At 41.7% G+C, this 23,130-nt stretch overlaps 1 protein-coding gene across 1 annotated transcript in view; it reads left to right on the top strand.

Annotated features, from left to right (window-relative positions):
* LOC147672963 (uncharacterized) overlaps positions 1–23,130 on the top strand; it is a 50,788-nt gene that overhangs the window by 12,956 nt on the left and 14,702 nt on the right. The window contains exons 5-6 of the mRNA XM_086947855.1: positions 9,121–9,216; positions 20,871–21,047. Of these exons, the coding sequence (XP_086803981.1) occupies positions 9,121–9,216; positions 20,871–21,047 (273 nt within the window). The remainder of the gene's footprint in view (positions 1–9,120; positions 9,217–20,870; positions 21,048–23,130) is intronic.

Here is a 23,130-nt window from a genome sequence, read left to right as displayed (position 1 = left end):
ATCGGAGCATAAGGTGTGTTTCTTCATCCAACTTGTAGGAGTACTTTTTTTTTAAATAAATGTTTTTATTGAATTTTTCAAAAGAAGAGTACATCAAAGCTGCAATCAGGAAAGAAAGCAACGGACGCATGGAGATGGGGTAGTCATATTATCATGTCAAATAGATTAACAATTCCTGTCATTCTTCAGCCAATAAACCAATAATAATAAACAAAAGAAAATAAATATAGTGGAGCAGTTATGTAAATAGCATCTTGGAAAATCTGCAGCGCATAGCAATGGTCATGACAAATTTGATAACACCGCTACCATACCAGTCTTTAAGGAGTGCCCAACCTAGAGACAGCACCAGTACATTTCCCAGATCCCCACTCAATCAATATACACTCGGTTCCTTCAATCAGTGACATCAGCTCCATTAAGTGTCTGCGGAGTGTGATTGTAAATAGCTTTTAAGGGGCTGCCAAATATCACAAGGGCGTGAGGTGGCGGGAAGGAGTGTGGCATAGATGTTGCTTATAGTCTCACAATAAGTAAGGTCTCGGAGCCACGCCTGCACTGACGGTGTTTACACTCTGCCCCAATGCAGTGAAACTTGTTGCTTAGCTATCAGTAAAGCAATAGCGCTAAAACGCCTAATGCTGTTCTTGAATGGCTTAACATACCCCAATAGGGCTGTCAGCGGCTCAGGAGGTATTGTGTGCCCTACCAGGATAGACAGGCATAAAAAAACATCTATCCAATATGTATTTACTGGGGCACAAGTCCAAGTCAAATGGAGAAAATCCACTTCAAGGGTGCCACATCTCATACAGGCACTAGACGCTGCAGGAGTCATTTTGCCCACCAATTTTGGAGTAACTTAAATCCTATGCGGATATTTATAATGTAACAGTTTGTGTTTGTAATTGCTCGAGACGTATCGCATCTGAGAGCAGCAGTAACGCCATGTCGTCCCTTATGTTAATATCTAAATCCTGTTCCCAGGCTGTGCACGCTTTAGTACCCACATTCGGGCGAAGGGAGAGAGACAAGTGATATATACGAGAGACTTAATGAGCGCTATCCGGAGAGGTTATAACAAGTGTAAGAGGTGGGAAATCGACAGGTTCCGAAAACAAATCAGGCAACATTTTTAAGAGGGAGCTGCGAGTTCTATGAAGCAAGAAGGTGTCCATATCAAAAAGGGGTAGTAGCTTTGACAGTAAGTGCAGATAAATCTGTGATCTGTCAGGTTTAAGATACCAAAGGCGAGCATCAGGGTGTTACCAATAGTACGTAGAATGGGTTTGGTCAACCAGGTAGTAAAGATAAAAATCTGGGACACCGAAACCACTTTGTTCAAATGACATGGTTAGTGTAGCCCGGTTCACTCTCGGTTGCTCACCCGCACAAACTAGCTGTATTAAAAGTAACCGGAGTTTATTAAAAAAGGCCCTTGTTAATGATAGAGGGATATAAAAAAGGTACAGAAAACACAGAAGTACTACCAGCTTAATGATAACAATGCGTCCAGCAATAGAGAGCGGGTGTTTTGTCCACTTAAGAATTTGCGATTCGAGTTGGTCAACTGCAGGTTCATAGTTCAATCGGATCACCTCAGAAGCACTGGCGTTGTAGAAAAACACCCAGATATTTGGGATGTTCAGTGCACCACCGTAGGGGGAATTCCAGATCGCATCGAAGAGTACCTGAGGTCATGGCAAATATTTCAGATTTGGTCCAGTTAATGACCAAGCCTGAATGCACTCCAAATCGGACCACTTCCCGTAAAAGAGGGGGTACATTTTCCTCTGAATGGCGCACAAACAACATCACATCGTCTGCATAAGAAGATGCAATGAGTGGGCCTGTATGGTGTTGCAATCCGCGGTGTAAATGCCGTTCTTGAATATGACGGGCACGCGGATCCATAGCAATTATGAATCATAGGGGTGAGAGTGGACACCCCTGCCTGGTGCCCTGAGTGAAGACGAATTGCAGTGTGATCAGTCCATTTATTTTAAGCCGAGCAACAGGAGAGGAATATAATAAGCGAACTAAGTTTAAAAAGCCAATAGGGATTCCCAATTTTTGCATAACCGGGCGTAAAAAGGGCCATTCCAAAGAATCAAAGGCCTTTTAGGCATCTAGCATCACCACGACCGCCAGGAAGGTGGGCTCCATTTGGTCTATTACCGAGAAAATAATGCATAAGTTGAGTGTCGTAGACCGGCCCGGTATAAAACCAGCCTGAAAAGGGCAAAGCGTGGTGTCAATGAGGAATGTCAATCGAGTAGCCAGTATTTTTGCAATAATTTTATAATCATCGTTTAATAGTAAGAGTGGCCTATAGGATTAGCACTTCTGGGGAGGCTTGCCCGGCTTGAGCAGTAATGTAATAATTGCCTCCCGCATTGTTGGAGAGGGAACCACTCTCCAATGCTTCGTCATACACTTCCAGGAGGCGGGGGCTAATTCATGTTGGAAAGCCCATCAGACCACAAAAAGCAGCTGCTGGCTAGTTCTTTTATTGCTTGCTTAATTTCGTCAGCGTCAAATGGGGAAGCTAAAAACTCTTGCTTCCCATCTTCATGCCACACCGTAGCTATCTCTTGGAGATACGCATCAAGGGCCTGTCCTGTGGGCGGGCAACTAGTCTGATATAATTTGGTGTAGTAGACAAGAAAGGCTTGTGTGATATCTGTTCCTATCGTCAATGGGTTGCCCGAAACCACGTCTAATTGTGTGACAAATGTAGACTGATATTGAGGTCTAAGAAGGTGCGCAAGTGTTATGCCTGGTGTCTCCCCTTCACCGTACATTAAAGCTCTAGCGTACATACCCATAAATCTGACCTCCCAAACCACTGCGCCTGTAAACTCTGCCATCAAAGCTGAACGGTCCCGAAGTACCGTCAAGGACGGGGTGGCTTGCATAAGGCCATCTATGACTTTTAGTTTCTGCTCAATGGTTGTCAGTTCGTTTGGTATGAAGCGCATGGCTCGAGTGTGTTTGGAAATACATATACCGCGAATACACAGTACTAGAATGAGTTATTGCAGCAACCGCAGCAATTTGAACTGTCACCTTTGCAGCTTCATCAGCCATTGACTTCCCAGCAATATGAATGCAAACATATTGATGGCTCAGTGTGTGAATGACATGAGCCCTTAGCAGGCATTCCTTTCAGCTTTGCCACTTGTTCCCAAAGCATTTGTGCTTTACTGTGCAGCCTTTTGAGTCTCGTAATCCATTCTGGCTCTAATAATGTAGATATTCATTATATGACTTCACAAAATAATACGAATCACACTCTATAAGTGTGTGGAATCCATTATCTGTATTCTGTATTGCCAACAATAGAGCGGTTAGTTCTGCCAGCTGCGCTGTGCAATCACAGAATGACTGTGTGTAGGTTTTCTTAGGATGGAATTCTCCATCATGCTTACGCCCTTTTACAACTTCGCATGCGGCTGAATATTGGTGTTTTGTCCCTACTGCCGGCTGAGCAGAACCATCAGTGTAAACAATGTAATCATAGAAATCTACAGCATGATTTAAGTAGGCATAGGATAAGGATATTCTTGTTCGTACTGCAGAAATGCTTGTGTTCATAGTGTAGAATCATGTAATCTACATTTGTTGCAGTGAATGAGCTAGCCCATAGTATCCGTCTTGGATACAGAGCTGTGTCACCATCATTGAACGTGACACATGTGTACCCTGATGTTCCGGCGATTACATTGATCACCAGGTTTGTAGTGTTTAGACGTGTGTAGGTGTTTGAAAGCTATCATGTCAGCTTGAACAAAACATACATTTTCTGTGTGTTCCTGTGTCCAGTGTGTGCTTGAAAAGTCTGGACGTATTAAGTTGTAGAATGGTCTGACCTGTTCTGCGTAATCTGGAATGTATGCTCTGCCAAAATTTAGGTATCCTAATATGCATTGCTGGCTTTTTACAGTTTTTTGGAGGTTGAAGCAACACCCATTTTTCTAAAAAATGGGTCGCCGTGTTTTGTCTTCACTCGACAACTCATCTCCCAAAAATAGGACACTGAGGTGGGCAATTTTAGATTTTCAAAATGAAATCTAAAGCCCATATGAGCAAACCCCGGGATTATGGGTCCACACTGGTCAAGTGTTCCATAAGGTCATCATGAATCAAATAAATGTCACTGATATACGACAATGCCTGATCATCAAAATTTTCAAGTAGTTCTGTAACTCTAGCTAAAAACAACCCAGGGCAATTCTTATACCCTTGAAGTAAACAGCAGTATTGTTTCTGAGAACCTAGTGCGGTGAAGGCTGTCAAATATCTGCTTCCAGGCGCTATATTTTGGCAGAAAAATCCTTTCGAGATATCTAGTGTTGTTTTGTATCTCTTCCGCACAATGTTATTTATTAGTGCAGGACAGTGTGCATTTTTTACTACAAATGTGCGAGTAGCCGTGTTTAAATCTAATACTAAACAATATGAATGATCTGGTTTCATTACCCGAAACAAAGTATTATTCATAGAAGAGGTGCAGCTTTCTATTACACGTTGGTATTCAGGTTGTTCTAGGATTTCCCTAACTTGCTATTTACCTTCTTTTCTTATTGGAATTTGTCTTTGAGTTGTGGGGTCCTCGTCAATGGAATGTCATGATAAGATGTACTGCTAACGCAGGAGCTAGCACTAAAACCCACTTCTTGGAGTATGAATGATTAATTGATTTCGCAACAAGTCTGGGTAATGCTGGAAGAATAACTGTTTCCCCATTTGGGAAATCCATTACAAAGCCAGGTGGCTAATCCTTTTCGGCCAGAAGAATATCATACCCTTGAGTGAGTTCCTCCCAAAAGAGGAATTCAATGGACATGGGTATGCTCCCCTTCAACTGTAGTTGGACTATGTATAAACAATGAGGAACGCTTACCCTGGTATCTGGCGTTTTCTCTGTGATGTACTCACTCAGTGCTACTCCCACAAGACAATCAATCAGGTTCTGGTAAACTATTGTGATTTCAATGCCCATTCACTATCCAGAAGCAGAGTCCTCAATATCCCGGGAATACCTGACCTTAAGTCTAGCTACCTTCTTCTTTTTGAGTTAAGGTTTTGGCATTTAAAGCTTGTCTACTAGCTTAACAATGTAGTTAGAGGAGCATTGTGAGTGCTTCCTTAGTTTCACATACTCTTCTGATCTGCTCTCTGACCGTCCTCCTCTCTCTCCGAATGTTTATCAGATGAATCCTGGAAGAAACGAGTGGAACATTTGATACCTGTTAGGCTGTTTAATATTATCACAGTTTCGTAAATTATAATGTTTTTCAATGGATTCGTGTATAGACGACCCACCCCGTAGATTTTGTTTTATCCTTGCTTTTCCTATGTTCCCACGTCTTCTTTGTCAAAGAGTTGGGTTCTTGCTCAGAGTTATCCTTTTCAGAATTACTCTTCAACTGTGGTCCCCCAGGGCTGGCTCCAAAATTATCTTTACCAAGGATTGCATAGGTTTCTTTGATCATTTTAGGTAATTTGTGATTATGATGCGAGTGAGTCAAATCCCTTTGGTGTTGGCACACTGTTGCGTCCCCTTTAATGTTGCTGAACATTATGGCGGGTACTGCTGCAAAGTTGCTTATCAGTTTCATTCCTAAGTCCATGGCAGGTACTGACCTGTGCTCGGTTTGGACCTGTTTCAATACTTCAGGTAGAATCGCCAATGAAGTTGTGTTCTGGTATATAATGCAGCAAAGAACGTACCCCAGCATAGTCCTCCACAAAGCAAATTGCCAATAATCTGTGTTTTTCCTGCTAGCCCATATGGGAAAATAGTGTTTCAGGGTAATTTGTGTTTGTGCAAATCAAAATGGAATTTTTCCCTCTTAGTGGTAATTTTTCTCATGACCGCATTCAGTGTTTGTGGACTAATGCTGGGTGTAACCAATTGTGGTGCTGCAGTTTGAGTGTTATTATTTGCATCACCAACTGTGTGAGGCATCTGTATAATGTTACTAGATTATTGTACAATCCCCGGAGCTGGGCTGTGGTCAAATTATTAATACCAGGATGCAGTGTATCCGGCTAGGACAGACCGTGTCACCCCTCTGATTGCTGGGAGGGCCCGTGTCCCATACTTTCTATGGTGTATGGGAGGGTTTCTTTAAACCAATTAATATGTTCTTGGTGTGTGAGAGGAACTTCTATTGCCTCATATGGAGTGTATTTTTCTGGTATTTCATCCTCTGTGTATTCGTGAAATACTTGTGTTCCATTATCCCCAGCTGGGAATGTAACCCAAGAATAAAATACCTCTGTCCTATATGGTTCGTGTGGCTCAACCACGAAGGTAACGCCCCCCCCACCATCTAGTGTGAGACCATTTTGTAATAGTTTCTGAGTGACTACATATCTGCAGTTCTCAGAGATGTTTTGTGCCATGTATGTCAGAAATTAATTACAGAGTTCGGCTAACACAGGGAAATTAGATCCTTTCAAGCTTGAACAACAAACAGCCAATAAATAGGGTATACGTACTCAGCTGAGGATGATATTCCCTACCACCACAGACATCTGCGGGTAGGAGGTACATATGGGTCTCTGAGAAGGCACGAGTGAACTACTCAGTTAATCCTTACAAAAATTAGAACTCAACCAATGTTGGCGGCACCATGCCATGTAGTTTCCACTAATCAGCAGGAACTGCGCATTTGTGGATGACATAAACTTTGGGGTAGTGCCAGATGGATTCCGTGCAAGATAGGTTGTCCCTTAGACCAGCTAGCTCACAGCCACCATAGACCCCCCTAACCTAGACAGGAAGTGAACAATTCCGCCAACCACTGAACATGACAATCCTGTTACCTAAGGATCCGTAGTGACAGACCTAGAACCTTTTGATCATACACTTGTGCTCTCTTTTGCTCAGAGAAATATACAAAGAATACACAAAGGGACGTTTTCAATGTTTATTGAACCAAAGTGATTCTTGTATATAATATATATGCTGCAATGGTCAATAGATAAAAGCAGAGGAAAGTTGTAAAGACAATCAATACAGAGAACAGTACAAAAAGTTCCACCATCGTGCTGAAATAATGTATAGCTACTAGCATTTAAAATAATATACAATCAGGCATATTCCTACTAAGCAGACACCTTGGGGTGTGTGTGTATGTTCTGCCTACAACCCCTTACTGGATGATCCAACCCCATTATACGGTGGGTGAGAATGTAGGAGCCTGTCTTGGTCACAAACTGAACACTCCTCGCAGAGATGCAAGTCAGCTGCTGGGTGAAAGTTTGAGCTTGTAGAGCCCTATCGAAGTCAAGTCAAGTCAAGTCAAGTCAAGTCAGAGAATTTATATAGCGCACTACATACCCAGAGGGTCTCAAGGCGCTTAGAGAGGGGAGGAGGATTACTTGTCAAATATCCACGTTTTAAGTTGCTTTCTGAATGCTAGGTGGTTCTGGGTAAGGCGAAGGTAAGCGGGGAGTGAGTTCCATGTTTTAGCAGCCAGGTATGAGAAGGATCTGCCTCCCATGGTGGTCTTGTTGATGCGAGGTACAGTGGCGAGGGCTTGGTTGGAGGAGCGCAGTTGGCGGGAGGGGGTGTAGAAGGACAGTCGTGAGTTGAGGCATTCTGGTCCGATGTCATAGAGTGACTTGTGTGCGTGGGTTAGTAGTCGGAAAGTGATTCTCTTATTGACGGGTAGCCAGTGGAGGTCTTTCAGGTGACTAGAGATGTGTTCGTTGCGCGGGATGTCCAATATGATCCTGGCTGAGGCGTTTTGGATTCGTTGGAGTTTCTTTTGGAGTTTAGCGGTAGTACCTGCGTAGAGGGTGTTTCCGTAGTCCAGTCGGCTCGTGACCAGAGCATGGGTGACTGTTTTCCTTGTTTCGGTGGGGATCCAGCGAAATGTTTTTTTGAGCATGCGAAGAACGTTGAAGCAGGAAGAGGATACGGCGCTGACTTGTCTGTTCATTGAGAGTGAAGAATCCAGGATGACGACTAGGTTCCGTGCGTGGTCTGTCAGGATGGGTGCTTTTCCTAGGGCTTCCGGCCACCAAGAGTCGTCCCATGCAGAGGGGGATGTACCTAGGATGAGGACTTCTGTTTTGTCTGAGTTCAGTTTCAGACGGCTTTGTTTCATCCATTCGGCAACTTCTTTCATTCCTTCGTGTAGGTTAGTTTTGGCGGTGCTGGGGTCATTGGTGAGAGAAAGGATTAGTTGAGTGTCATCCGCGTAAGAGATGATGTTGCCTCTTTTGATTATACCCAGAAACAGATGTTAATTTATGGAAAAGGTATCCTTGCCTTGGACCAAGATTGTGATCAGGCTGCCATTGTTTGTATTCTACAGATAGCTGTGACGCTATATGGACGTAATTAAAAACCATTTGCACACGTTATGTGTAGGCCTCGTACATAATGCCAAGGCAATATAATAGTGTTCTTACGGAGTTGATTCACGCAAGCAAGATCGGTGTTTCCAGGAAACAAATCCAAAGTGTCACAAATGCAAATTTGTGTCAAGGGTCGATGTGGGAAGTGAAGGCAACTTTAGGGAAGATTCATATACATGTAAAAATGGCAACATTTCCTACTAGGCCTAACTGGGACACATGACATTACAAGAGACTCCAAGCAAGCCCAGCACAAAATAAAGGATGAGAAAGACCCACCAATTGTAGGTAAATATTCTTTCGGTTTTTGTGATTAAAAGTGAATCAATTAAACGTCTGCATTTAAATTGTTCAATATGTGCACGTTAAAGAACCTTTTAAGTCATCATTGGAATAGTATTGGAACAAAGCCTCACTCTTTGCTGTTTGAACACAATGTGAACCCAATAATCCTCAGCTACTGGATCAAAGACCTCTTGACTCAAAGAAGCAAGTAGTATCATATGGTGTATTATTTTCTGTTTGTAATATTGGTCAAATTCTTTGTTAACAGTTCCCCATCTTTGATTAAAGGGCATATGTCACATTTCAGCAACTTTAAAATGAAAAATAGTTGTGTCTTTATACAACTGACAGTGGGTTGCAATTAATTTACAAACTTGTTGGGGTACTTCATAAGTATACGGAAAGCATGAAACTAAAATTGTTAACATCAGTGCTCAAACTTTATCCATTGTGCAGAAGCAGCAATCAAATGTGAGTGGAGTCTGCAACGAAGACCACAATTATGAAAATACATTTGATAATGGATCTGATGCTACTTTCAAACATGATGAGGTGAGTATAAAATTATAGAGAAGACTCTAGCAATGTAATGCTTGAGTAAATGCTTGAGTAAATGTCTAAGTCCAAATTATAATCATACAGTTCCTTTAAACAACCACAGTCAGCTAAATAAAATTAGGGCAATCCAAAGTATTCTATAAGTACTCATCAACTGTTGATGAAATGGCTCAGTCGTCTTGTAGGGAGATGAGTAATAAATTACTTTTTTTTCTTAGAGGCTTTTACATTAGGCTATCATGTGTTTTGCACCCAGTCTCTTCAATGACTGATTCTCTACTGCCTCTCAGCTCACCTGATTCTTAGCTGCATTGGACTGATTAGTCCAACAGTGCTCGCAATATGTGAAAGGTTTTATCAGAAAATCAACAGAGTTCTGGCCGGCGAACAATAAAACCTCTTATCTGCACCAATTCCAAGACCAACTTCAATTTCTAGCAGATCAATTTTATGGAGATTGCTCCTATACAGGGCACCACAAATTCTACTAACCATAACATATCAAATATTAGTTGCTTCTTGATGCAATGAATATGTGAATGGAGCCAGTGGTTAATTTGTTAAAACAAAATGACAATGCTCTCTTCAGGAGTTCACCACAGCTTCCACCACCCATTGCCACTGCCATTAACAGTACCAACACAAGTACTAACCTTCAATCAAACTACAAGTGTGCCATTTCAGACTTTTTGAGGCCCCCAAAGCTGCAAGAATGGCTTGGACAGCTGATATTAGTTGTTATTAATGTATATTGAAATATTAAACAACTCTTGTTTCTGCTAATCTTTTAATTGCTCAAACAACGTAGTGCAAAGATTCCCACTTGACCTGTATTGCTTCAATAATGGTTCTCAGTGCCCAATATCTTGACCACCAGTTCCTCTAAAAGAATAACATGGAATATAATGTATATGTTTTTATTTCATTTTTTGTTCCTTTTTCTACATCATTTGTGATTATGTTAGCCATGCAAATCTACATTGATCAATACAATTTTTTTTACATAAAAAAAGATTTTGATGTCAAGAATGCGTATATTAATGTGTAATATTAGGTGTTTCAGTCTTGTAGATATGTCATTTTGCTACATATGTAAAAAAATACTTTTGTGGCCGCTGTCATATAAGTATCGATGCTGACAATTAAGGGCTGGTGCAAAGTACCATAAACCAGCGGCTCAAATAAAGCAATGGGTGGAACGAATCTTGCCATGTCACAGGATTTCCAGATGGCTTTTTCTTTCCTGAAATATTTCAATAGAATTTTCACAAAGTTCTGGAGATTAGGAAAATGCTTTAGAAAAAGGTTTCCATGAGTGCGGGTAGAAGATATGTTATTTGAATAATTGTAAATGCCAGTCTGCAGTGTTCTAATGCTGTAAAATCTCTAGTGAGAGAGCAGACGTCTACAAGTCCATTCCAGACCATCACTAAGCGCCTTGGCCTAATGAGGCAGAATTATGAAACACATAATTGCACAAGTGTAAACCTGTCTTTAAAGGAACCATTATCATTCAAATATAGCACTGATTTCCCAGCTGTGCAGGTGAGCATAGTACATTTCTTGATTACGGAGTTAGGAGAAAAACATAACTACTAAAAAAAATATAAAAATATCATGATTTGCCAAGAGATGGATTAAATAATCCACATGCACAAAAATCAAGGTGGTAGTTTTGGGGATGGCTGTAGCAGGAGTCTCATCTGCCTGCCTTTCCAATCCATCTATTCTATGACTCATTTTGTTCAAATAATTTTATTGAGAATGTTTAAAGAATTAACACACTTAAGAAATACGGAGAGAATGAACAGAAATGTATTGAGACTGAACTATTCTGTCTTATGCCCGATGGAGCTACCTGGTTTAGCTATAGAGGAGATGAGCCGTGGATTCCCTCCTTTGTCGTCACCTACCCAGTCGGCCTTTAGACAGATTTAATTTCGTCTCTCCTTGTTGTCTCTTCCCCTATCCTCCCTTTCTCACCTTCCCTGTTCCCTCCCCTCTACGCTCCATTTATTTTGCCCGCCATTTTGTTTAAATGTTTCCCATTGAGACCTAGCTATTTTGCCATAGCCCGGTGGAGCTAATTGATAGCTATAGAGGAGATGGGTTTTTGGGACTTCCTCCTCGACCGTCACCTACCCAACCGGTCTTTGGGCAGACTTTCCTTCGTCTTTCTGCCGTTTCTCCCTCCCATCCTGTTTTTCTGCGAACCTCTTCCCTCGACACCTGAGACTGAACTTTTTTTGTCTGATGCCCGATGGAGCTACCAGGTTTAGCTATAGGTGAGATGGGCCGTGGATTCCCTCCTTGGTCTTCACCTACCCAGTCGGTCCTTAGACAGACTTCTTTTCGTCTCTCCTTATTGTCTCTTCCCTTATCCTCCCTCTCTCACCTCCCCTGCCCCCTCCACTACTTTTCTCTCTCCTTTCTCTCCTCTCCTAATTGTATTGCCTATTTTTTGGGATATATTGTGTAATTGTTGAACTTTTTCTGTTACATTGTAGATTCTCATGTAAAGCGCTCTGATACCTCCGGGTCTAGTCAGCGCTATGTAAAACTCTTTTAAATAAAAAAAATGAGTGCACGAATCTGTCATTCTATGGAATTGTAACAGGAAGACTAAGTCATATATTTGCTGGCAGACCCGCTAGAATAGAAAGAGTAGCACAATAATTTGCATATGCAGTAGTACAGTGGGACAAGTGCCAGTTTAAGAGTAAATAAGACATTCTATTTTAAGTTAGATCATGCTATACTACCAATAAATAATAATAAAAACCAATGGCTCATGATATTGATAAAAATGTGCACTTGAGGGGAGTCTTAGATGTGCATTTCGAGGTGAGTATAGTGCATTGTTCGGCTAGAATTCGGTAATCCTCATATGTGTCCCTTGGTGAATCGAATATTAAAGGTTGTCATGGAGGTTTAGAGATGAAGGAGGAAGAGTCCATAGTGTTCCACATTTTTATGTGAGCTGGGCGCCACGGGAAAGTTGTAGAGTAGTATTGTCGGTGCTTCTTAAAAAGATTAGCCATTCCTGACACATCTTGAAAGAGATTAACTTGAAGGCCTGTATTGTGTTCATAAGGGCCAGAATAGCTGTTTCACCCTCCCTTGAGACTACCAAAACATCATTTGCGTATGCGGGCACTTTGAAAGTGGCACTTCCCAATTCTATCCCTGGTTTTTCTGTATTTTGTCTCAAGTGTTGAAGACACAGCTCTGTAGTTAATAAGAAAAGTGATGGGGAAGTAGGGCATCCTTGCCTGGTGCTTTGTCGTAGTGATAGGGAAGAGGACATCACACCCCGCTCTTACTTTATCTCTAGGTTCATGATAAAGTGCCATGATCATTCGTATTAGTGAGCCTCCCGAGTTGTACCTTTCTAGTGTCAATCGCAAGTATGCCCAGTCAACCTTGTCAAATGCTTTTTCTGCTTCTAAGGAAATAGCGACAGTTGGGGAGTCGATTAGCTTAGCTTTTTCAATTGCATGGCAGAATATCCTAGCATTATCACTAGAGAGCCTATGTTTAAGGAATCCTACTTGTGAAGGGAGGATAAGTTTACCCATATATTTTTGCAATCAGTGATTCAGTATCATAACGTATATTTTGCAGTCAAGGTTTATTAGTGAAATTGGCCTATAATTTTTAGCGAGAAGCGGGTCTTTACCTTCTTTTGGGATAACTGTTATAATTGTCTCTACTGGAGAGCCTGTGATTTGGCCTGTGGTTGCAAACTGTTGATATAGGTTCAAAAGAGGTTGTTTTGAGAGGGTGGCGAATGTTTTAAAGAAGGTGGCGTCATAACCGTCTGGGCCTGGGGCTTCGCCAAATGTTTTTTAATGGCGGTGTCCACTTCTCGGAGGGTAATAGGATCATTGATGGAGCTCATCTCTTGGGCAGATAATGTGTAGAGTGAAATTTTGTCTAGGAATTCTTTATTCTTCGCGTGATTCAGTTTGGTATCGATGTCATACAGCCTTTGATAGAATTCTTGGAACATATCAATCAGCTATTTTCAATGTGTTAGTGTGGATAGTATTTGTGTCATCTTTGATTTTTAGGTATGAGGCCAGGGTTTTCCCAGCCTTATTGGCCTCACATAGACAAATACTTTTTTGTTTATTAATCCAGACCCCTGCTCTGGTACTTATAATTTTGATGTATTCATATTTCTTGTTTAATAACTTGTTTAGCGTCTGCGGGTACTTTTTGATTATGTGAATCTTCTCTAGTTCAGACATTTCCTTCTCTAAGGTGTGTAGTTTCTCGTTGGCCCCTTTATTCATATTTGATTTAATTTTAGTTATGAGTCCTCTAATTGTAGGTTTCAGTGCCTCCCATCTGGTGAGATGGGACGCATCGTTTTCCTTGTTCTCTAACAGATAATATTTTATCGCCTCTTCTATAAGTGCTTTGTTTTGTGTTGCAGTTAAAACATCATGATTAAATCTCCACAGGCGTTCTTTTAGTGTAGGCATTGAGTCTGCAATAGTTAGGGTTATGCAGGAGTGCTCTGATATGGCTCTCGGCTCTATCGTTGCTGATCTATTCTGATATTTGAGTTTCCTGAAATTAGGAGATAATCTATGCGGGAGTATGAGCTATGTGGGTAGGAGTAGAATGTGTATTCTCTTTCCTCCGGAGTCTGTAACCTCCATGTCTCTATCATATTACATTTACTGCAGGTTTTTTTTAGAGCTTTATGTGCCCTGTTTGGTCTGAAATGGCAATTCGAGTTCCTATACAGGTCAGGATCCAGTGGGAGGTTAAATCCCCCCCCCAGTATAAGTGTGGCTGTATCGAGGATCAGACTAATATGCTCTCCAATTTCTTCCCAGAGCTCAGGTGTGTCATTTGTGGGAGCATAGATGTTCATTATGTAAAGATCAGAGTTATGTTTAGTTTGTTTTGTTATGAGCCATCTACCTTGTTTGTCCGCTACGTGTGAGATTAAGTCAGTCCTAGCTTTCCTAGATATCAGTGTTAGGACTCCATTTTTCATGCCTGCTGATGCAGAATACACCACATCTGTGAGCTGGTGGCCTTTAAGCGAGCTAGCTAACTTGGTGTTTAGCTTACTTTCTTGTAAAAGAGTTATGTCTGCCTTTTGCTTATGGATGTAGTCGAAAATGGTTTTCCCTTTGACCGGATGGTTTAGGCCTTTAACATTCAGCATATTATTTTGATTTCAAATTTGTTTTATTGGTTTTAAGAGCGAAAGTAGGCATTTCAAAACAGCAGGTAAGCAGCAGGCATATATAGCGAGCGAGACAGACAGGCACGTCTTCTCTAAATGCCATCAAGTAAGCAAGAACAATATGCCAACACAGATATGCAGAGCCGGTGCTGCGATTAAGGTGCCATGCAATAAGGTCAACTGACCAGAACAAGAAAAGGAACCAAACCCCCCTCCCTCTTCCCAACATCCCTTCCCTCCCCCCACCCCGACCAGTATGCCATCTACTCGGGACCTCTGTTATGACACGTTTAGAGCTGTATGCTGCAGGGTATTCGAGCTTACGGGGGATCTTAGCAATATTATTTTAATGTTTTGTTGAGCTGGGGATGTCATATTGTCGCTAAGTGAGATCTGTGGTCAGGGACTCTCGGGGGATTTGTGTAAATGATGGGACACAGTGTGGGATCCCATTGTGTTAGAGTCTCCAGAGTGTGAAGATTTTCTGAATGCAATTCTGAATGCACATTAATTTTCTGGAGCCATTGGTTAAAAGAAAATATGAAAAAAATATGTGTAGAATTGAAATAAAGACTAAGACAGCAGAAAATCAGAAACGCAAAACCTCTCCAACCCTCCCTTCCCCTTATCCCTCCCTTCCTTCCCCCAACAGAAACATTTGATGTGGTGATAGCAAGAAGACCTCTCTGGGATGCTGTTATCCGGAACTAAAGTTAATAGTACTGATTAGAGGTCTATTAAGGACAAGATCGTTAAATTAACTAGCTAAAACATGGCTATTAACTACCTTGAAAGCCAGCTACTATGAAATGCAATGAATACTGAGGATGTAAACTGTTAACTGATGTAGCTTGGCATATTCAGTTTGTGTTAGTACAGCAATTTCCAACACATGAGCAAACAACTGTATTGCTTCATTTATGATTGGCATAACTATTTCAGTAATTACAAACATTTCATAGATATAAGTCTTCTAAGAGGTATCCTAAGGCAGCTGTGACAGTCTGTTTCTGATTTTATTCGATTTAGCCTGTCAATCTCAATTTGCATTAGGCCAGCTGTTCTTGACTTACATTAGTACTGCTACTGCAAACTTTCATTAAAGCTCCCGTTACCCATATAGCAGGAACCATCATTCCTAGGAGTGGGCATGTAGGCATATATCCTCAAAAGTTGCATGGTAATTGGCCCTGAGCCTAAACGCTGCATAACTCATTCTAAACAAACATAGACATTCTTTTTTTTTTCCTCATCTCACATATAGCATCTGCAAATAAAAGCAAGAAACCAACCTTTGATCTTAAGCGCCCATGGTTTCTGCTATTGCAGTGGCTGTAGGCCTAACCAGGCCAGCTTCTTCGTACGAAACCTGGTGTAATCATTGGACTTAAAGACCTTAAGTCAGTCTCATTTCTTTGCCCCAGTCTAGGAGCTGAGCCCCCAGGTGTTACGCCCATCATCATTCAAATGTCCCAAGTCCAAGTGAGCCATAGCCAAAGCGGCCTTCAGCCAGTTCTCGTAAAGTGGGGGCGATGAGTCCTTCCATAGCCTGCAGATTACATTAGCAAGCCTTTTTGCGTTACTGACAATATGGTCGGAGAATTGTTGTCAACACCAAATATTACCATAGATAAATTCAGGTTAAAATTGACCTTAAAAATGGCACCAAGCGCACGTTCCACACTCTGCCAAAACCCTTTTAGAGCACCGCGTTCAAAAAATATATGTAAATCGTCAGGCTGGATGGAATCGCATCTAGGGCATTTTGTAGAAGAGAGGGGAGCAAATGTAGCAATTTTTTGGGGGGTGTAGTATGGCCTATTAATTACATAAAAATGGTTCTTCTATAGCGAGGCGGGTTTAACCACCTTATATAGCGTCTGGAGGGAGGGTTAAAACAATTCTACAGCTGTGGTCTCCAAAGCTGACATATTCCAAACTGCGTGTTGTGGGGAAAAACTGTATCATCAGCTCCCAGCATCTTCCTATACCAAAACCCCACCGCCTTTTTTATGAGATGTATATTCTGGCACTGAAGCTCAATCTCCCAATTTCCACCTATGGAGGATTTCTCTGCAGTATACCAGGAGGCCAACTGCAGATATTTAAATCTAGAGAAAGAGTCCCATATTTTTAGCCTTAATACCTCCCATGGGTGAATCCCGTCCGCGGATACAAGGTCGGACCAGATCTCAATACCGGCTTTCTGAATGGGCAGTGCTAGGCTATCCTTTAAAAAAACAGGTAACCCCGGTGAATCCCAAATGGGAGCAAAATCAGAGTAATAGCCTATCCCCCATATTTTCCTGACCCTGTACCACAAAATCAGGGATGCTATTAAAACTTTCAGGCGAACCTTTTTAAAGAATCTGGGCGTGCCAAACTTATACAAGAAACCCTCTCTGCCGCCCTCGAAAGCGACCATTTCACTTAAAATTCTCCCCAATTAGATCCCCCTGCCATACAAAGTAATGCCCGAATATTTTTTAACTGAAAAGCAAAAGAGTACCAAAGTATATCAGGAAGTGCCAGGCCCCCTTTCTGGAGCTTGTGTCTTAATTTCTTCCATGAAAGCCGAGCCATTTTATTGGCCCAAATAAAACTTCCTATTTTAGTTTGTATTTTACTTATGTCTCTATGTGGAAACTCAAGGGGGATGGTGCTAAAAAGATAGGTCAATTTGGCAAGATGACCATTTTTACCAAATGTACCCTACCATATATGGTAAGAGGCAAATTTGCCCATCTTAAAAACAAACAATCAATCTTCTTAGACACCTTCTTTAGATTGATCTTAGGGATGCCATCTAAGTTGTTTCAAACGTAGACATTCTTAAAATTGTTAAGATCAATAGAGGCAAACCAAAATCCAAGTAGAGAATTTTCTTATCTTAAAGTAATTTGTGGCACATTGTGATGTCAGTCGGTTGATGGTTTGAAGACTTGACGATGATGAATTTGTTCAGGCTGCTTTATAAGGTCAACGTTTAGTTTTGTGGTTGGGTTTGTCTCTACATACATATCCATTGTATGATTTTCGGGGTCATCCAGGAATTTCTTGAGAGCATCGCAGTCTGAGAAGAGGTGTACTACTATTTGGTACCTTGCAAGACCTGCAAAGGAGAATTGGTAGCCTAGAGATCTCAGTCTGGGATGGAGTGCAAGAAAGCCTTTCCTTGTATCTACTGTTGCCTTAGAGTAATCTTGTGTTTTTTAAAGATTTTATTAATGTCCCAAAGGGTGTGTTGATTTTTCCTCATATAGGCCAGGATGAGTTCAACATGTTGAAATCTCAATGATTTGCACACAATGGGTCTAGGATAAGATTGATTTGTTGGCATCCTAGTAGGGGCTCTGCTGAATTCCAGAAGTTTTCCAAAGGTCAGTCTGGTAACTTGTGGCAGCCATTTTTCCAGAAAGGAGATACACCAATCTGCTTCATCCTGGCACCCTTCCAGTATGCCAAAAATACGAAGGTTGTCTATGTTATGTCTGGAGAACATTTGAGCAGTGGCGTCTAATTTAGCTACTCTCTCAAACATCTCTTCTTCTAGTTGACCGACTCTGTTTTCCGCTTCCGTAATTCTGGTGTTGGTCACTTTCATGTCTTAATGGATTGCAGATATTTCATTTTGCTTAATGTCTGTGTTTTCTTTGGTGGATTTAGCCAAATCGTGGACCTCGGCCAGCTTCTTTAGGAATGTTTCCATCGAGGAGTTGATATCTTGTTTGTTTTTGACAGGTGAATCTGGATTTTGTGGATCAGCCTTCGCTCTCTTGAGGCTTGCCTTATTTTCTTTTTCAGCCATCTTTGCATGTTTTTTGCCTTCCTGTGTGGCCGGTTCGCGTGTACCTGGGTGTGACTTAATGAAGAGGAATCAGGTAGGTATTGGAAAGAGGTACCTGTGAATGTTATTTGTGAGTTGCCTCTTTAATAGTTAGAGGGGTTCTATGTCAGTGGGTTCTGTGTGCAGCTTTACTGTGCTCTGGTATTTTTGTTCAGAGTGTGTTAACCCCTCCGGAAAATCAGGATTATTGCACAGTGAGACTTGGGCCTTGTTGAGGCTATGCTTGGTTTTATTTTCAGAGGCTTACTCCTGGTGTGTCTTTCAGTGAGGAGTCAGAGTCTATAGGCTCTTGTCCATGTTGTGTTTGTTGTGTGCCACTTCTGCACTTGTTGCATGTTGTTAGGTCCTCTGAAGCCTCAATTTTAGAGTCAGGCAGGGTCGGGCACTCCTAAAATTCATTCATTCGCCATCCCAGCTAAGCAACCACTATAGGAGGTTAAAGCCGCTGCAGCAAATCTGCCTCTCTTGTCAACATTTGCCGCCCCCACTCCTTAGAGATCAGGCCATTTGGGTTTTCTACCTATGTGTCACAAATAGACTTGCGCCATGTTAAAGTCAGGCCCACAATGCGGTTTCAAATGATCAGCGTTATATATAAGAAGTAACGGCACCCTATCTTCTTTAGTGAAGGTAACACGCCAAAGGCTTACTTATCTCAGTTTGTGGGCATATCTCCGTTGTCTTCGTGTTGGCTTAGAGCAGCCTTAGTGTTGGATGTCAGCGCTCCGCATTGGTCGCTCCCGCTATTCGGGTCTCAGGAGGCCGATTCAGTGAATTGGTGATAAAAGAGCGGGGATTCTCTGAAAAGCTGCCTCTAGGTGATCGCGCTAGCAGTTTATGTAGTTTCTTCCGTTAGGAGCATGACCGCTTGTTCCGTAGCTGGAAAAAATTATAATTAATGCATCCTCTGAGGTGGAGCTGCGGGCTCACACCGCCATCTTCTCCTCATTTTTAGTGTAAAGGAACATATGGTGTTCCTGAAGGAGGGGGTCTTTTTATCAAAGGAACTTGGTGGATGTTTCTGTTGGAAGGGGACCTCACTGATTGACCATTGCAAAGATGTATGTGATGCCCATAATGTCACCAAAAATCGCATCAGACAAGAGCCCATATTTAGAATGAACATCCCCTCAGCACTCTTTGTGGCACCTCTTCTGTAAATCATGGCTGTCATGCAATTAAATATTTATAATATCTATTACGTTCTAGGAGATATTTTACACAACATCATTCAATCAATCAAGCACAACTGTATAGTGCGGCTATTCACCCTTGAGGGTATCCATGTGCTGAGGATCTTGCTGGCTACACTGGCATTTTTATTTTCAGTACTATATATATAATCCCTATATAAGGATATATTTATATACATGCATTTGTTATGTCTTCTCTACATGCCTCTGCAGCCTGTTTCTTTTTAATCAAAACGATCCTCCCATTTTCCAGACAGGTACATCTTTGGGTACACATCCCCTACTTGGCATATACAGATTGTACAGCTCAGAGCAAAAAATATGTATATTATTTGGTCCACAATACTATAGGTAGCAGCTACCGCTGGATCATAATATGTGTCCACATTCAAAACCACTTTTACCTTAAATCCTGATACTGCCCAATCTCACCCGGGGAATATACACTGTCAATTTAAAGTACTTCCAGATTTTGCATAGCCAATACCATTCCCTTCTTAGTACTCACATTTTTAAGTGCAATCATGGGACTATTCCACCCACCAGTACAGAAAGCAGCGGACCACCTTGCAAAGTAAGATGAGTCTTTGGACGTTCCATTAGATATGCATGTTTCTCATATGCTCAGCTAAACTATGCTTTTGTTTTCTTTACCTTTGAAGGTGTTCACATTCCAGGTGTAGATTTATTTGTATCAAAGTAAATCATTTGCATTCTGCTGAATGAGCATCTTTTGCCATATTTTAGGATAAAAATGAATTGAGATAGTGAATTTCACAGCCTGCTTATCTTCAGAATTAAGTGCAAGCCATTTGACAAAATATTGCAGTACGTTTGACCTGAAAAGCAAGTTGTTTTTGACTAACACGTTTTTTTGTATTTTAAATTTTATAATATTATCGAAATGTGTTTTGAAACAAAAACCTAAAGAAAACAAATATAGGCTAACGGAGACAAACTTCCTTGAGTGAATTTCCAACATTGGTACATTATAAACACACCAGGAAATTACTAATGGAATATTTAAACAGTCAAAATTGTTTTAGCTATGATCTCAAACAAAATCAAATCATTTCAATCATATTACCATTGAGTGATTTATTAGAAAAAGATATGGGTCAGTCAAGTGTTGTTGGTCTTAACACCCCAATCTCTGTTGCAATTTTATGAGATGCACCTTCATTCATAAATAATTCTTGTTATCATGCCTCATTATTTCCAGAGAGCTGTACCTGGAAATATCCTCAGATAATTTACGAGAAGTATCACAAAGTGAATTAGAATATGGAAATACGATAATGAAAGTTGATAAAGAGTGTGGTGATAAGATATTTGATATATAATGAAGGGAACATGAAAATATCAAAGTAAATGTATTCTTCTTGTTGACATTCTGAAGTATTGCAAAGACGGGAACAGAAGGCAGAAGCAGAAAGCAACAATCACAACCATGACCATCACTGTCCATCTTGAACCGAGTAGGCAGAATAATGCACCTCAGAACACCCCAAAAGGAAGTATGCTTGAAAAGGATTCAATAGCCTTGCCATATGACTCTCCCTTCCTAGATGCACAGGTATGAAAGATGTCTTGCTTAAATTGTAAGATGGATCATATGACACTGATTTTCCAGCTGTACATGTGAGCATAGTGTATTTCTTGCCAGGGAAGTAAGGGGAAACACATATCTGCTGAAAAAAAATCAAAATATTATGGATTGCAGAGATATGGATTCAATAATTCACGTTCTTATAAATCAAGGTCTTTGTTTTGGAGATGGCTGTAACATGTCTTCTACAATAAACAGCAGGGCTTTCATCTGCCTGCCTTTCCAATCCATCTATTCTATGCCTCATATTAGTGGAAGGGAACATGACGTTCCCGAAGGAGGTGACCTTTAAATTTAAGGAACTAAGGGCCCGATGTAGGTAAATCCCATTTACCGATTTAGAAATACCGAATCTTACCGATTCGGTATTTCAAAATCGGTAAATGGGATGTAGGTCCCAACATCTGGATTCGTTACCGAATCCGTAACAATTCTTTAATTACCGATTCGGTAAATACCGAATCGGTAATGCCCATTCATTCCTATGGGCTTTGAAGCCCATAGGAATGATTAGGCATTACCGATTCGGTATTTACCGAATCGGTAATTAAAGAATTCACAAGGGTGCAGGGGGTGTCACTTTGACACCCTCTAGCACCCCCAAAACGGACATGTGTGCAATGTGGCACACAGACATGCCCTAAGGGCGCGTCTGTCTGTCACATGGCACATGTGTACATGCACAGATGTGCATGTACACAGGAATCGGTATTTTACCATGGATTTGTATTCCATGGTAAAATACCGATTCTGTAAGCCATGTGCCAAAGGTAAATTTTCTACCTACATTGCTTTTTCGGTAATTTTAACGAATCGGTAAATATTACCGAATCGGTAATTATTTTACCGATTCGGTACATATTACCGAATCGGTAAATATACCGATTCTGTAATGATACCGATTCGGTAAAATTACCGAAAATGTGCCCCTACATCTCGGTAGCCCTTTACCGATCGGAAACGGCCGAAAATCGGTATTTTCGGCCGATTCGGTTCGGTAAAGGGCTACCTACATCGGGCCCCCAGTGGGTGTTTCTGGTTGAATGGGCCCTTCCTGGTTGGCCGTGCAAAGATTGATGTGATGACCATAAGGCCACCAGAAATTGCATCCGACAAGAGACCAAATTTAGAAACAGCATCCTCTCAGCCTTTTTTTGTGGCATCTCTTCTGTGCAAGACATCCATGTAAATCATGGTAGCGATGCAAAGAAAAGCCTCAGAGCTCTCCCTAGTTGGGAGTACTAGGGCTGCGAGCTAACTGTGATTACTCTATAAATTGCTGCATTACTGTGTTCGTGAAAATACTTTTTAAGCATTTTTAAACTTATGCGCTTGATTTTTCTTGGGGGCTTTTAACCTTACTATTTTAATAAGGGAATTCAGACCAGGCACACTAACACCTTCCTCACGCTACAAACTTCTTCTCTCTGCCTCGCCTCGCCGCTTTGTTTTCGCGGTAGGCGGCGGCAGGTGCCATCTTTGGTGTGGGCTGGGGCTGCGCTCTAGTCGCGCCGGCCTCCCGCCCTCCCAGACTACTTAGCTGGGTGTTTTTCTGTCGCTCGCTGCCTTCAGAGCTCTCCCTAGTTGGGAGTACTAGGGCAGCGAGCTAACTGTGATTACTCTATAAATTGCTGCATTACTGTGTTCGTGAAAATACTTTTTAAGCATTTTTAAACTTATGACTTGATTTTTCTTGGGGGCTTTTAACCTTACTATTTTAATAAGGGAATTCAGACCAGGCACACTAACACCTTCCTCACGCTACAAACTTCTTCTCTCTGCCTCGCCTAGCCGCTTTGTTTTCGCGGTAGGCGGCGGCGGGCGCCATCTTTGGTGTGGGCTGGGGCTGCGCTCTAGTCGCGCCGGCCTCCCACCCTCCTCACGCCCTATACATTTAGTACTATGTCCAGACGGCGCAGCGGGCTGGCGCAGCGGGCGCGCGCCGAAGCCGCACCAAAGCCAAGCCCGTCTGCGCCCGTCCGCGACGGGACTCGGCCAAGGGCCACCCCCCCTGTTCCTCGCCTGCGCTACTCAACACAGCAACTAAAAC

Source organism: Lissotriton vulgaris (genome assembly GCF_964263255.1).
Source record: "Lissotriton vulgaris chromosome 8 unlocalized genomic scaffold, aLisVul1.2 SUPER_8_unloc_1, whole genome shotgun sequence".
Taxonomy (NCBI): Eukaryota; Metazoa; Chordata; class Amphibia; order Caudata; family Salamandridae; genus Lissotriton; species Lissotriton vulgaris.
The sequence above is the reverse complement of the archived record's forward strand: the minus strand, read 5'-3'. Positions and strand labels throughout refer to the sequence as shown.